This window comes from Hylobates moloch, unplaced genomic scaffold (genome assembly GCF_009828535.3).
Source record: "Hylobates moloch isolate HMO894 unplaced genomic scaffold, HMol_V3 SCAFFOLD_19, whole genome shotgun sequence".
NCBI lineage: Eukaryota > Metazoa > Chordata > Mammalia > Primates > Hylobatidae > Hylobates > Hylobates moloch.
The window spans coordinates 39,551,944-39,567,902 of record NW_026652294.1 but is presented as its reverse complement, the minus strand read 5'-3'; the positions used below and the strand labels follow the sequence as shown (position 1 = coordinate 39,567,902).

General features: G+C 41.3%; 1 protein-coding gene across 6 annotated transcripts in view; it reads left to right on the top strand.

The window, feature by feature from the left end:
* MYH10 (myosin heavy chain 10) overlaps nucleotides 1-15,959 on the top strand; it is a 156,218-nt gene that overhangs the window by 81,543 nt on the left and 58,716 nt on the right. For all 6 annotated transcript variants that reach the window (XM_032139177.2, XM_032139174.2, XM_032139176.2 and 3 more), the window contains 6 exons: nucleotides 196-291; nucleotides 1,930-2,048; nucleotides 2,997-3,149; nucleotides 6,281-6,454; nucleotides 13,132-13,305; nucleotides 13,562-13,676. In XM_032139177.2, the coding sequence (XP_031995068.1) occupies nucleotides 196-291; nucleotides 1,930-2,048; nucleotides 2,997-3,149; nucleotides 6,281-6,454; nucleotides 13,132-13,305; nucleotides 13,562-13,676 (831 nt within the window). The remainder of the gene's footprint in view (nucleotides 1-195; nucleotides 292-1,929; nucleotides 2,049-2,996; nucleotides 3,150-6,280; nucleotides 6,455-13,131; nucleotides 13,306-13,561; nucleotides 13,677-15,959) is intronic.

The window sequence follows — 15,959 nt, the reverse complement described above, 5'->3', positions numbered from 1 at the left end:
TGAGACTTACACATTTGGGGTAAATCACCTAAACTAGAAAATGATTGGGAAACTAATGAATTGTATGAAATCCTGAAAAGACATATCTTACTGAAAAGTTCTGTATAGCTAATTTGTAGCACAAAATAAATGAGAATATGTCTCTGCTACATTTTGAGGCAATATTAATTTTTTTTTCTTTTTATCAATATGAAGCAATGCTTAAAGTAGTATCTTCAGTGCTACAGTTTGGAAATATTTCTTTCAAAAAGGAGAGAAATACTGATCAAGCTTCCATGCCAGAAAATACAGGTAAACTGATGAATACTGACTTTATTTCTGTTTCGATGGCTTGTTGTGCTTTCCAAGAAGGTGTTACAATGCAAGCGTAAAAGCACCTCTGAAGCATTTCCAAAGGGACCCTCGAGTAGACTGACAACCTCATGTGCTTACACGAGGGTCCCTCTGATTCTATAAATGAGGATAGGGGACAGGGTGTAGGATGAAAAGTAGCAGTGGTCTCTGCCTTAGCATGGTGGAGCCCTTGGCAATTGAGGGAGGAGAGCTCAGCCACAGGAGGCCACACGCTTCCCTGAGAGGGAGCTGCAGCTGCTGAGTTCCAGCCAGTGTGCACCTTGCCAGGATTACAGGCCCAGTATTGCCAAATATAAGTGACTTTTCAAATAAAAATGGAAATCTAGATTTTAATAGGAAATATTCCCATTTTTAAATGTTGAAAATGGTTTTAAATTTGCATTGGTCAGGAACAAAAGTTTTTGATCCAAATATATATAATATAATGTATCATTAAATATATATTTAATATAAATATATAAATATATGGATATAAATTATATATTAAATATATGTATATATAATATACATATATATTATATATATGTCAGTTTGCTTCAGATGGTCTGGAGAGAAAAAGTGAGGAATCTCTATATTGCCTTGACTGCTTGATTATTCCAACAAGTTAGTTATCTTGCTTCTTGGAGGCATCCGCAATCCACCGTGGCAGGTGAAGGCTGACATAAAGTCACATTATCTGCCCTTGAAATAATCCTTTTTTGTAACTAATTTGAGGCTTGATAACAATTTAATTCTGTGTGGCTCTTCTAAGGGGCCTGCCTCTCCTGCTGCTTCTTGGTCACCATTTCCTGGCCAAGCTGTGGCACCACCTCTTAGGGCTGTTGATTTCCAGGGCCATTCATCTGTCATTCAATCAAAGTAGTTTGATTGGCGGTTGGGCCTCCATCCTCCGTATGGCTTTTCCATGGTTAAATAGACTTAAAATGGAGCCATCTAAAATGCAGAGTAAGGCGTATATTAGTATAGCTTGGCTTTGAAATTTTTTAATGACCCATAAATAGAAGAGGATCAGGTCACTCTTATAAAGGTAAAGAGGCTGGGCATGGTGGCCATGTAGTCCCAGCTACTCGGGAGGCTGAAGCAGGAGGATGGCTTGAGCCCAGGAGTTCTAGGCTGTCATGTGCTATGTCCATCGGTTGTCTACACTATGTTCAGCATCAGTATGGTAGCCTCCCAGCAGTAGGAGACCACTAGATTGCCTAGGGAGGAGTGAACCAGCCCAAGTTGAAAATGGAGGTCAAAACTCCCATGCTGATCAGTAGTGAGATCACGCCTGTGAATAGCCACTACACTCCGTCCTGGCCAACATAGAACCTGCCTCTAACAAAACTGAATAAATAGGCAAGGCAGTCAAATGTGGACTAGCCGTCTCTTGTAGCCTAAAAATGAGTGTGTATTAATTTGAAAGGGTGGAAGGTATTTTTCATTAGTCCTAAAACTTGTCTGATCTTAAGACTTTTATTTATTTCTTAATACAATTTAATTATTACTAAGGTTTTTCCAGTGTTTATTGAATATATTGTGAGTAGATTATAAGTAAAAAATGTAGAATTTAGGAGACTTTTTATGCTTCAGTTGCGCAGAAACTCTGCCATCTTCTTGGGATGAATGTGATGGAGTTCACTCGGGCCATCCTGACTCCCCGGATCAAGGTCGGCCGAGACTATGTGCAAAAAGCCCAGACCAAAGAACAAGTAGGTTTCATGTTCATTCTTATTACTGATAGGTTTGAATGATAAGCCATGGCCATTTGGCCTTCTGATTGACATGTAACAGACTGAATCAATACAAACTGTCTTACATGGGTGTTTTTAGGTACTAATTGAGTTGTTTTTTTTTTTAGTATATTTACTTTTTCATTTTCAAAAAAATTTAAAAGGGGCTGGGTGCGGTGGCTCACACCTGTAATCCCGGCACTTTGGGAGGCTGAGGTGGGTGGATCACCTGACGTCAGGAGTTTGAGACCAGCCTGACCAGTATGGTGAAACCCTATCACTACTAAAAACATAAAAATTAGCCGGGCGTGGTAGTGTGCGCCTGTAGTCCCAGCTACTCAGAAGGCTGAGACAGGAGAATTGCTTGAACCCAGGAGGCGGAGGTTGTAGTGAGCCAAGATTGCACCACAGCACTCCAGCCTGGGCAACAGAACGAGACTCCATATAAAAAAAAAAAAAAAAATTTTTTTTAAAGGTGATTTTTAAAAAAAAAAGTAAATGTCAAATTATAATCTCTAGTTTTCCCCCAGGTAGATAGATAATCCAGTAGACAAATCTGCATACTTCGGGAATCAGACCAGCAGAAGGGCCCCTGCTGCCTTGTCCCTGTGCTGGGTGGTACAGCAGAGAGAAAGTGCCAGCTAACTGAGCTGAATCCGGGCGGACAGTGCTGCCCAGGACCCAGGCGCATGGGGAGGAGCTTATTTTTATTAGGCATCTTTACTCATCCCCCAAATTCATTATTCCCAGTGTTCATTTAATTCTTCTAATATTGCCTTCTATTGATGTGTAAAATTGAGACATGATTAAGCAGTGAATGCCATCTCAGGTTTTTTGAGTGCCGTGTAACATTAAATTCCATAAAACAGCTATTTATGCTTTGTTAGATTGTTTCCAGAATAAAAGGTTGTTGTGATTTAATTACAGGCAGATTTTGCAGTAGAAGCATTGGCAAAAGCTACCTATGAGCGGCTCTTTCGCTGGCTCGTTCATCGCATCAATAAAGCTCTGGATAGGACCAAACGTCAGGGAGCGTCTTTCATTGGAATCCTGGATATTGCTGGATTTGAAATTTTTGAGGTATTCTTCCCCCTCTTCCTCTTGCTCTTCCTTCTTTTTGTTTGTTCTTTTAGCAAATATTAAGGCTCACCATGTGCCCAGTACATACCAGGCACCAGGGATATAGTCCCTGCCATTCTAGTAGAGTCAAACAATAAATAGCAAATAACCAGCGAATCCACAGGTCTGTGAGAATGCAGTGAAAGGGTGCTGTGATAGAACTGGGAGGCCAGCTTGAGATAGCTGTTCAGGGAAGGTACCTCTGCAGCGGCAACAGTTAGGCTTACTTGAAGGATGAGAAGCTGCCAGCCTCGTTCTGTTCCCCGGCATGAGAGTAATTCCAGTGGTCCTGTATGGGACAGAACTTATCAAATGTTCAAAGCTGCTAGAAAGCCAGTGTGACTGGATATAGCTGACCAGAGGGAGAAAGGAGTTGGAAACGTGGAATAGGGTGTGGGGCCAAGTTGAGAGGCCGTCAAGGGGGCCACCGTAGTAGAACACAAGCAAGATGACGGGGGCTTGGCTGGGGAATCAGGAGAGGAGCAAAGTGAGAGGGAGGCGCCTGGACAGGCAGTGATCTGTGTACTGCAGATACAACCAGGGTTTAACAATAGATTTCACTGTTGATCTGACTAGATTTGTCAACACTTACTCATCATCAAGGCAGAAAAGGTTCACAGTCACACACCTGCTATGGTTTTGCAGGGGAATGCATAAAATTTGGGGCATCTAAAAATTTATATCTTTATTTCCATAAATATAGATGTATAACTATGTAAATATAGTAAGGCACAAATATTAAGTGCTTTTTGTGTGTTGCTTTAGCCACTATTGGGTATTGAATTGTCTTATTTTAAAATGAACTCCTTTAAAATTATAAGTCTATCCTCATAAATACTGAACCTGCTACTACCACTCTAAGAGATTGCTTTAAGGTGTATTATTTGTAAATACAGAAATCACGAGAAGTGGCTGGGTACAAATTGCATTAAAAAAATCTGTCACTTTCCTCTACATAAATGATCAGAAGATATAGTGAAAGTAAAGATCCTCATTTCCAACTGCAACAGACAAAACACCTAAAAATAAATTTTAAAAGAAATGGGCAAGATTTAAATGAAGGCAACTTTACAGTGCTGCTGCAAAAAAGAAAAGAAGATTTGAACAAGTGAAGAGACGCACCCTGTTCTCGATGGGAAAAGGTTACATTTATGTAGATGGTAAAAATGCTAGTGTTATTTGTCATGAGAAAAGAAAAGAAAAAGCCTAAATGTCCACTGTTAGGAAATTGGTTCAAATTCTTATGATAGCTCCATTCAGTGGAATACTACGCATCCATTATAAAGAATGGGCTGGCTTTATACACTAAGGAAAGATCCCACAATGTAACAAGATACATTGTTAAGTTAAAAAAAATCAAGGTCACATACATACACACATTTCTCAGTGCATAGAATATTTCTGGAAAGATCACAAAAATAGGAGATACTGGTTGATTATAGGGAGAACAAGTAAGTTTCATTGAAGTGAAACTGGTGCAATTCTTTGTACACTTTGAATTTTATACCATGCATTATTGATTTAAAAACCAATTAAAATTATAACTGGTAGTTTAAATATGGAAGACAAGTAGAAATTCATTTTTAAAAACACCATTCTTGGCCGGGCATGGTGGCTCACGCCTGTAATCTCAGCACTTTGGGAGGCTGAGGCAAGTGGATCACGAGGTTAGGAGTTCAAGACCAGAGTGTCCAAGATGGTGAAACCCCGTCTTTACTAAAAATATGAAAATTAGCTGGGTGTGGTGGCAGACGCCTGTAATCTCAGCTCCTCTGGAGGCTGAGGCAGAGAATTGCTTGAACCTGGGAGGCGGAGGTTGCAGAGAGCCAAGATTGTGCCACTGTACTCCAGCCTGGGCAAGAGAACGAGACTCCTAAAAAAAAAAAAAAAAAACACCATTCTTTGTAATGGCCCAGGCTAAATAGAGCAATAGGATGTCATCATCCTGAGGCAAAGCAAAGTTCACCTACCTGAACATGAATAAGCAGAATCCGGCAGTCTGTAAATATGAGGCTTGTCCTGTGTGCCAGAAATACAGTGTTGAGCAAGGCAAGCACTGCCCCTGCCGTCCTTGCATGACCTCATTCTGAAATAGTGAATTTAACAGCTCCTGGAGAATGGAAAAGATCGGAGTGGCTTTTTCAGACTGTAAATCAACTCCTTGGAGATGGGTTAAATCCTCTTTAATTGAAAATCACTTTTTATAATGAAAGAGGTTATTTATGGGCACATGCAGCTTGTGTGAACAGTATAGAAGCAGGAAAGAGGTTGAGCACTTCTAGTGTATAGGATGATTAAGAAAATTATACCTACTAATTCACCCATCTATGCATTCGCCCAGTCGATTTTTCTCTTAAAAAATGGGCAGAGTTCACAGAGAAGGAACAGAAATGACAATAACATATGAAAAATGCCTAAATTCACTTTATGAGGGCAGTCCAGTATCACTTTTGATATTGCAAAGGTCAAACATTTGATAAGGGAAGGGAATGCTTAGAGAAGCGATAGAGAGCCTCATACTAAGCGCATTCCATGTGCCAGGCCTGGCTGAGCTCTCAACAGTTCCGTGCAGTAAAGATGATTCTTTTCCTACCTCACCTTAGAGCCCACAGCCTGAGTGACAGTGGAGTGGGACAGAACCAAATGCATTCTCCACCCCAGCTCAGAAGTGCGCCCACCATCTTGTTCACCTTCCTTTGCCTCTGGTTTTTCCAAGACTTTGTTTTTCTTCTTTTTCTTACTGTCTCATTTATTTATAGTCCTTAACCATTCATTAATAAGAACTGAATTGTTTTACTTGCAGAGCATTCAGTTAGCATATTAAGTTTATTATCTTTTCATTTTAGCAGTTCAGTAATGCAGCCATAGACAGTATGTTCTTTCTCTTTACCTTTTCAAAAAGGCTGCGTGTGAGAGAGAGACTGGGAGACCACCCCCCTTGGTTTAGTCACTGTCATTAGATAGAAGCAATCATGTACTTCCTACCTAATTAGTAATTTTTAATGAAAAATTTTTTTGTAACTACATGACTAATTATTCCCGTTTTCCCTCTGCCTCCCCATGTTTGGAAAATTACTCTTTGACATTTGTAGCTGAACTCCTTTGAACAACTTTGCATCAACTACACCAATGAGAAGCTGCAGCAGCTGTTCAACCACACCATGTTTATCCTGGAACAAGAGGAATACCAGCGCGAAGGCATCGAGTGGAACTTCATCGATTTCGGGCTGGATCTGCAGCCATGCATCGACCTGATAGAGAGACCTGTAAGAGTGCTCACTTGCTCGCTGTCTTTCATTTTCCACTCAAGCAGTGACCTTAAGTGGCATAACCCAAGACAGAAATTACCCAGTCTATTCAGTGGTGAAATAATTTTCTGATCTAAATTTTCTAGGAAGGTGATACTCTGATAAAATAGCTACAGAATTTAAAAGTCAGTAGCATGCCAGTAAAACCCTTCTTTAGCTCTCCTCACAGCTTGATTCCTGTCCTTGCCTGCATGGGTATACTGGATAGTGGGCTCTGGCCCACACAGACTGCAGATGGCCCTGTGCGCTGGCATTTGCGTGTACCTCTCAAAGGATGTGGAGCTCCACCTGACACTTTATTTAGCTGAGAACAAGACGTGTCACGTAAATCCATATCGCAGATAACTAAAGTTTGGCCTTTTAAAGTACAAAGTTTTTATTTTGCTAGATTTTTTTTTTAATGTGAAGTTTTTGTTCTCAGGGAAGTCTTGTCAGATGTATTTTTAGTGGCAATCTTAGAAAGCATCCGAAACTCTTTTCTTGGTGGTTTAATGTTCTGTAAAAATACATAGAACTCATTCACGTTCAAGCTTCAAGTGTGTAACTCATTCACTTTTGGAACTCGACTCCATGTGATCTCAAGCAGGTATTGACAGTCTGGTTCTCTACTCCTTATCAGTTAGCTTTTGCTCAACAAGGTATCAGCTTCATTTATTTTATTTTGCTATCTGCCAAAATATAAGAAAAACTAAAACATGATTAAGTACTGACATCTGTAATGTGGAGAAAGCTCTAACACTAGCTAAGTAGGTATGTTTGAATAATGCAGAGTTTTCTCCTAGGAGGTGCAGCAGGCTTTGAAGCAGTTCTGGTTCTTGCTGCTCAGTCTCTGGTTACCACTTGTGTTCTTCATGTTTGAAGGTGTTGGAGGTCTAATGGCTAGAGATCGTGGATGGTACAGTACCCGCAGTCAGAGCAGTGGCACATCGGGAAGAGGAAGAACCTAGAAGACGTTCACCCTATTAGAGATGTAGTTCCAGCACGTTAGAAATTTGAGTTTAAGGAAAGCAATGGATAATTTTCATTTGGCTTTTATAATACATAAGAAATCATTTTACCTTTCAAGGCACGTTTAGAGCAAAAATCTTAAATTACTTATAGTTGTGAGGATAGTTGCTTCTTTGTAGCTTATAGGGTCATTTAGAGGTGGCATGCTTGTAGTGACTTCCAGGTAACTTGTGCATACACAAGCACATGAACACACTTCATTACATTACTTCACTGCTTTGTTGCCTAAAGAATTGTTTGGGCCTTTGTGTAAGTAAAGGAAGGGAGTATTTCACATTAGTACTGTTGATGACTACATGATACGTTTTTTGAGATGCTCATTATATGCATCCATATGACACTGGAAGTCCTACATTTTAAGAATATAATGATTATGAACCTGCAGTTTTATTTTAGGATGGACAAGAACCCATAAAATTTGCTAGGTCAGTATCTTTATAGGAATAATTGTGCCGAAAGTCTTCCAAATGGAAAATTACCTGTCTTAATTTTTAAAATGTTTTTAGAGTGTTTTTAAATCTAATGGTTTTGTGACCTTTAAATGAGTCTTAGAAATATTAATTCTTCTTAATGTTACTTAATTGCATTTCTTTTGCTTTATCCTCTAGGACAAATATATACCATTTTTTCATATATTTTTTTAATCTCACACAATTATTGTACTCTAAAGGTGAAAATCATGGGGTAAAGTAATTAAACATTTCAACCCTAATAACTAACTCCAAGCAAAAGTAGGTGAGGTAGAAGGCCAGGTGCCGTGGCTCCCGCCTGTAATCCCAGCACTTTGGGAGGCTGAGGCAGGCGGATCACTTGAGTCAGGTCAGGAGTTCGAGACCAGTCTGGCCAACATGGTGAAACCCCATCTCTACTAAAAATATAAAATATTAGCTGGATGTGGTAGCATGTGCCTGTAGTCTCGGCTACTCAGGAGGCTGAGACACGAGAATCACTTAAACCCAGGAGAGAGAGGTTGCAGTGAGCCGAGATTGCACCACTGCACTCCAGTCTAGGCCGACAGTGTGAGACCCTGTCTTCAAAAAAAATAATAATAAGTGAAGTAGAAAGGGTTTGATGTTTACGTTTTTAATTATTTTCCAGGCCTTATATGTAAATATTGTGGTGGTAGAATCAGATCCAGATAGCAATTTATTGGACCAGGTGTGGTGGCTCATGCCTGTAATCCCAGTGCTTTGGAAAACTGAGGCAAGAGGATCACTTAAGACCAGGAGTTCGGGACCAGCCTGGGCAACATAGTAAGACTACATCTCTACAAGAAAGTTTTAAAATTAGCCAGGCATGGTGTCATGTGCCTGTAGTACCAGCTACTCAGGAGGCTGAGGCAGGAGGATCCTTTGAGGCCCTGAGTTGGAGGCTACAGTGATCTGGTCATACCACTGCATTCCAGCCTGAGTGACAGAGTGAGACCCCGTCTCAAAAAATAATAATAAAAGAATTTATTAAATCCTCAATTATAGCCTGGAAATGCAGATTGGGGGTGCCATGGGGATATGAGATAGTATATAGCATGGCGTTGGTCCTCAAGAACCTGATCTTGAAGCCAGAAAACAGAACACAACATAGTGGTGAGTTCATTGGTTCCTGGGTAGGACTCTAAGTGATGCCCTGTGAATTCAGAAAAAGGCAAAGGCCACACAGTAGGTTGGCAGTGTTGTGGAAGGTGTTACAGGTGTGGATGCTGTGCAGGGAGCATTCCAGGGATGAGTTTTATGGTCAGAAATTAGCAGGTGAACAGCACGTTGAAAGTTGGTTTTAGGGAAGTTATTTGGCGAGTGTCCTAGTCTGTTTTCCGTTACTATAACTGAGTAACTAAGACAGAGTAATTTATAAAGAAAAGAAATTGATTTCTTGTAGTCTATAGGCTGGGAAGTCCCAGGTCTAGGGGCTGCATTGGAGTAGGGTATTCTTGCTGGTGGGGACTCTCAACAGAGTCCTGAGGTGGCACAGGGCATCACATGGTGGGCAGGGCTCATAAGAAATGGCCAAACTGGCTTTTTATGACAGACCTGCTCTCATGATAACTAACCCACCTCCTCAACAACCCACTGATCCATGAATGAATGAATCCATTTACTAGGAAAGAGCCCCCATGACCCAGTTACCTCCCAAAGGTCTTATCTCAACACTGCTGCATTAGGAACCAGGTTTCCAACATGTGAACTTTTGGGGAACACATTGAAACCACAGCAGCCAGGGTATTCAGAAAGTATTGGAGCTGGGAAGTCATCATGTTCCTAGTCACCAGTTATGCCCAGACACTGACGGGCAATGAGCAGAACTAGGTAACTCGTTCCTTCTTTCCTTCCTATATACTCTTTGTACTGGCACTTCTAGGCTCTTCCTTCAGCCTTTAGAGTGGACCCTTTATTCCCTGCCTAAATAGTCCTAATTTAAAGGAGAGATAGCTCAGAAAGGGGAGGGAAGGAATTCAAGATTTAATGCTGACTCACTCTTTACCTCAATTTGAGGATTATTCTACTTATTCATAGAAATATCTGATTAAAAAAATAAAAACATGGCCAGGCGCAGTGGCTCACGCCTGTAATCCCAACACTTTGGGAAGCCGAGGCGGGCAGATCACTTGAGGTCAGGAGTTCGAGACCAGCCTGACCAACATGGTGAAACTCCATCTCTACTAAAAATACAAAAAGAAATTAGCCAGGCATGGTGGCGGGTGTCTGTAATCCCAGCTACTCGGGAGGCTGAGGCAGGAGGATCGCTTGAAGCCGGGAGGTGGAGGTTGCAGTGAGCCAAGATCACGTGACCGCACTCCAGCCTAGGGGACAAGAGCGAGACTCCATCTCAAAAAATAATAACAAATAAAAACATAACATTTTGTAAACCCCATGAGAGTTTATGATGATGGGGAATTTAATGACAGCCTGTGGAATGACATGGGATAATGATCCCATTGATGTTACTTGCAAAATGGAGAGTGAAAACAATACTTTCTAGAAGGAAAATGCCGTAAAAACATCCTCTGTGGTGGCACCTGACAGGCCCGTGCCAGGCTTAGCTCATCTCACATAATCCCAGCCCCTGCCTCGCCAGACTGTGGGCTGGTGGCAGGCAAGCCTCTGAGTTCACAAGCTTTCACAAAACCTATGACCAATATTCAGAAACACAGGCTTCTTTTTTTTTTTTTTTAATTATACTTTAAGTTTTAGGGTACATGTGCACAATGTGCAGGTTTGTTACATATGTATACATGTGCCATGTTGGTGTGCTGCACCCATTAACCCGTCATTTAGCATTAGGTATATCTCCTAATGCTATCCCTCCCCCCTCCCCCCACCCACAACAGTCCCCGAAGTGTGATGTTCCCCTTCCTGTGTCCATGTGTTCTCATCGTTCAATTCCCACCTATGAGTGAGAACATGCGGTGTTTGGTTTTTTGTCCTTGCGATAGTTTACTGAGAATCATGATTTCCAGTTTCATCCATGTCCCTACAAAGGACATGAACTCATCATTTTTATGGCTGCATAGTATTCCATTGTGTATATGTGCCACATTTTCTTAATCCAGTCTATCGTTGTTGGACATTTGGGTTGGTTCCAAGTCTTTGCTATTGTGAATAGTGCTGCAATAAACATACGTGTGCATGTGTCTTTATAGCAGCATGATTTATAGTCCTTTGGGTATATACCCAGTAATGGGATGGCTGGGTCAAATGGTATTTCTAGTTCTAGATCCCTGAGGAATCGCCACACTGACTTCCACAATGGTTGAACTAGTTTACAGTCCCACCAACAGTGTAAAAGCAGAAACACAGGCTTCTAAGCTTACAGCTCTTGGAAATACCCAGTTCAGAGAAAGAATGATAATAGAGATCTTGACATTGAAGGATGAAGTGGAAAAAATAAAAAAGAGACACAGTAATGATATTCATAATCATGCTGTCACCAAGTCATTTAGAAAAAATACAAATTTTATTTGAGATACTGTGTCAGAATTTAGGAAAATTCTCATTAAAAGTGGTTAAGAATGTAAAAGAGTAAAAGGAGGATGTTTCTGTTATATTAATATTAATGTGGAACTTCCTTTCTCACAGTTGTTGTGTGATTGGGGTGGATTGAGTTACCTCCCACTCTGAGCTCCTCTAAAGTGACCTAATCCCAGTTGCCTCAGATTACTGTCTTCTTTTTAGCTGATCTGAAACCCTGACAATTCTTTCAGGTGGAGGAGCCCTGGGCTAAGGGTCTCCATTGCAGAAGGGTTCCCTCAGCTTCCACCCGCTGGCATTCAGATCACCCATCCCTTTCTCTGACCACATTATTACACTGTTTCTTTTATATTTAACCGTAGCCTCTAGCTACTTTTAAAAACAGCATTTGTGTGTATTGCCAACTCTGCTAGTAAATATGAAGGCTTTGTGAGTTGATGAGAACTGATCTTAGAGGCTTATTTAAAAGCTGATTTCATGAGTGTGCCCTAGAACTGCTATGAGTTCAGTTTTGTATCACACACTTGTTGCAGTGTGGCGATAAATGATGACCCAGAAGCACTAGAAAATAGACCATCACTATTTAAATATCTTATTTAGCTTTCATGTGTCATTTACCTCCGAAAAGGAAGTCACTCCAGACAATGGTGAGCTCTAGGCCTTTTTAAAAATTGAGACGTAATTCACAAACCATGAAATCCACCCTTTTAAAACTACAATTCAGTGATGTTTGTAGTATATTCACAAAGTTGTGGAACCATTACCACTACTTAATCCTGCCACATTTTCATCACCCCAGAAAGAAACCTCATACCCATTAGTGGTCACTCCACATTGTCTTCCCTCAACCCCCGGCCACCACTAATCTACTCTCTGTCTCTATGGATTCATCTAGCACTTTTTTTTTTTTTTTTTTTGAGATGGAGTCTTGCTCTGTTGCCCAGGCTGGAGTGCAGTGGCACCATCTTGACTCACTGCAACCTCCGCCTCCCAGGTTCGCTGGTCTCAAACCCCTGACCTCGTGATTCACCCGCCTCAACCTCCCAAAGTGCTACTTTTTTCAATGAAGTAATAATTGAAACACATAAAATGGGTTGTCGAGTGCCTGTTAAAACAAATATATAAAGTAATTGATGACTGACTTAGTTTATCGATTTCCATATACTCTACTTAATAATAGTTTAAAATATTTCCCCAAATATAAAGTGATACATTTAATTTAAAAATTACTTAAACAGAAACTTAAACTGATTAGGATATAAAATGTCTGAAGCATTCTCGTTAGTTGAGGTGTTATAATGATTTCTCCAGCCAGTCACTGAATATAAACATTCAATTTCATCTCTCCACTTCCCACTGCGTTTCTGGCTTATTTGCCACTTTTGTGGGACCATCTGCTTCGAATTCATTTACTTGCAATTTACATACAGTATTTATAAGTTTGAGATAAGTTACTCCTGTTTTCTTGTTAGTACTTATTTAGCAGTTTGAGGTGTCAGTGTTTGAATTATAAACTTGTTATGGCTTAGACATTCCTTTCCATCCTAGCAATTTGTTTTCCATGGATCTTCATAAAATTAATTGTTTTAGAAGTTTAAGTGCCAAACTCAGTAGTATTAAAGTGGCATGCAAAACTTGTGAATTCTTATTGCCTGTCATTATCAGGCGAACCCTCCTGGTGTACTGGCCCTTTTGGATGAAGAATGCTGGTTCCCTAAAGCCACAGATAAAACCTTTGTTGAAAAACTGGTTCAAGAGCAAGGTTCCCACTCCAAGTTTCAGAAACCTCGACAACTAAAAGACAAAGCTGATTTTTGCATTATACATTATGCAGGGAAGGTAAGAGCTCCTATGTTGAATAACTGGATTAAAATGGCTGTGTTTGAAATTTTGCTACATTTTTATGAAGGTGTAACAAAGGTGCTGATAAACGTTTATAAACAAATACAGTATATATTACGAACACATTGTCTTTCAGACAGCCCATTTGGGGGACTGTTGTATAAAAGTTTCTGGTTGAGGCTTAAAGTGTTTTTGTTTCTGCGTTTGGGTTTGTGTTCTCCATTTCACCACTTTTGGCTTTGGTGCGGGATAGGTGGACTATAAGGCAGATGAGTGGCTGATGAAGAACATGGACCCCCTGAATGACAACGTGGCCACCCTTTTGCACCAGTCATCAGACAGATTTGTGGCAGAGCTTTGGAAAGACGGTAAGAAAGCGCTTATCTTTGTAATTATGCTTGGCTGGAATATTTTATAATTAAGGTTTATAGATGGTTCTTTTACATATATATGGATATATATACTTCTTACTTTAAAATCTTTCTTTCCCTAGAGCAGGGCTGCCGTTATATCGGAATTTATCCGTTTTAAGAATACTTGGGTTAAGAAATGAATACAGAGACATCTACCTTCTTGGTCAGATGTTGTAGGGAGTACAGAAACATTCTAGGCCCGGAGCCACAAAGACATACACATATGACTCAGGCCACCGCAGTCCCAATTCAGCTGTAATCCAGGAACACTGGGACATAAAACCCGAGAAGGCCTGCTCATTCCATTTTCCCTGTGTCAGGCCTGCTGAGCTACGTCCTTCCTCACCACCCGCCCCTGCCGACACCCAGTGGCTGGTGGATAAACTCAAATTGCCTGCATACAGATCAGTTGCTTTTCTTTCCATCAGTCCTCATAGTTATTTTGTTATATGAACCTCAGTTGAAGAATTTTGGTGATTTTTATTGTAGACTAGAAGATTTTACTAGTATCAGAAAATCAAAATGTCTCTGTGTCTCTATGCATTGTAGGAACCAGTATCTTCTAGAGCTCAGCTCTCCTGCTACATTTCATCCTGGCTCTATTCCACCTCTTTGCCTGGCTTCAGGCCATGCAGGACCTTAGCCCTGGAACTACCCCTGCCTAGACCTTGACCCTGAGGCCAGACCTGTTCAGTAACCTGGCTCACATCTGCTTTTTCTATAGCATCTTAAGCCTTGTAATCTGTCTTCTTAGAGGTAGAGGGAAAGGAATGGAAGCAGAGAAGAAAGGGGCTAAGGGCAACTGGGGCCAAAGGAAAGAGACAGGAATTGAAGAAAGGACACAGAGAAAGTGACTAGGGGGAATGTGACCCTCTAAAAGATCATTTTAAGAGTGACTGTGTCCATCAGATCAAGTCAGTGTGAGGGAGCTGCGGGGGGGGGGATGCACTGAACATAGGCACGCGAGTGTCCTGGGAGCAGACTGTGGGCCTGAGACATAGCAAAGAGGGGAGGGACCTGGGGGAAAGACGAGCTTTCCAACAAGTAAAACAGAAGCCTTTAATCTTTGTACCTTTAGGTGAAAGTCTTCAACTGACTACTGAGTGCACAGTGTCACTTCCAGTGACCTAGTCAGCCAAGGGATGCCATGTGAGGACTGGGAAGAGAAGCAGGGAGCTGCAGTAGAACTTACCGTATCCTCAGAGTTGAGCTCCTCTTCACCTTGTCGTTAGGCAATGTTAAGAGTGGGATATGAGAAACTGAGACGAGAACAGAAAAAGACCTCTGAGCTCAGGTTGTTGTTACAGGGTCTACAGTGCTAGAAAGGCCAGTGCTGGTGAGTTGGAAATGTGAATGGGAAATAGGAAGAAGAGGGAGGAATAATGTTGCAGTCGTAAGCATTTGCATTCCTTCAGGAATCACTTCAGCTGTGACAGTTTTGGGACTTGTGTAGGTTACAAAGTCTCCTAATGTTCAGCTTCTCCTCCGGATACCCTTGTAAGGTCTTAGAACACAGCAGAGGGAGTGAGATCAGTATGCAAAGTGGATCTGTGATAAATGCCATGGGAATGGTACAGTGAGTTTTTAGGGATGTGCAACAGAGGAAGGGACTACCTTTTTCTGGGGCGCTAAGGGAAAAATGTCAGGATGAGAGGATGCAATTTTCCTTGTGCTTAAAGAAGAATAATGATTTGTTGAGTAAACAGTGAAAGCTAACATCTCCTGAGCACCTACTAAGTGCCACACGGTGTTTTCAGCACTAATTTATGAGCATTTATGGCCTGGTTACGCCTTAAACGTTTGCGGGTAAGAAGGTTTACGTGAACTAACTCCAGGAGTGAGTGTCTGGGGTGGCATTTGTAGAAATGAAGTTGGCAGGAGAAGAAGTACAGAATGCTCACAGTGGAGAGGTGGAAAATCATAGCTCAGGAGGAGTGTTCCATCTGGCTTTAGAGAGGGCTGGGGGCAGAGAAGAGTGAGCAGGAAATGAGGCCGGGCTGGTAGGTTCAGGCTAGACTGGAGAGTCCTCGTGTCCCATCTCTAGTGGAATTCGGACTTGAGACTGTGCTGAATAAATAGCATCAGTAGGTTTGTGACCTTGGGTAGTGACCCATTCTGAACTTGAAGAAGTGAAACAGGCAGTGTGTTTTGGGTAGATTGGAGTGAAAGATCCTGGAAGTGGGGAGTTGAGTATGGGGCGACTGAAGGTGACAGTGGGCGTGGAGATGATGCCTGGGA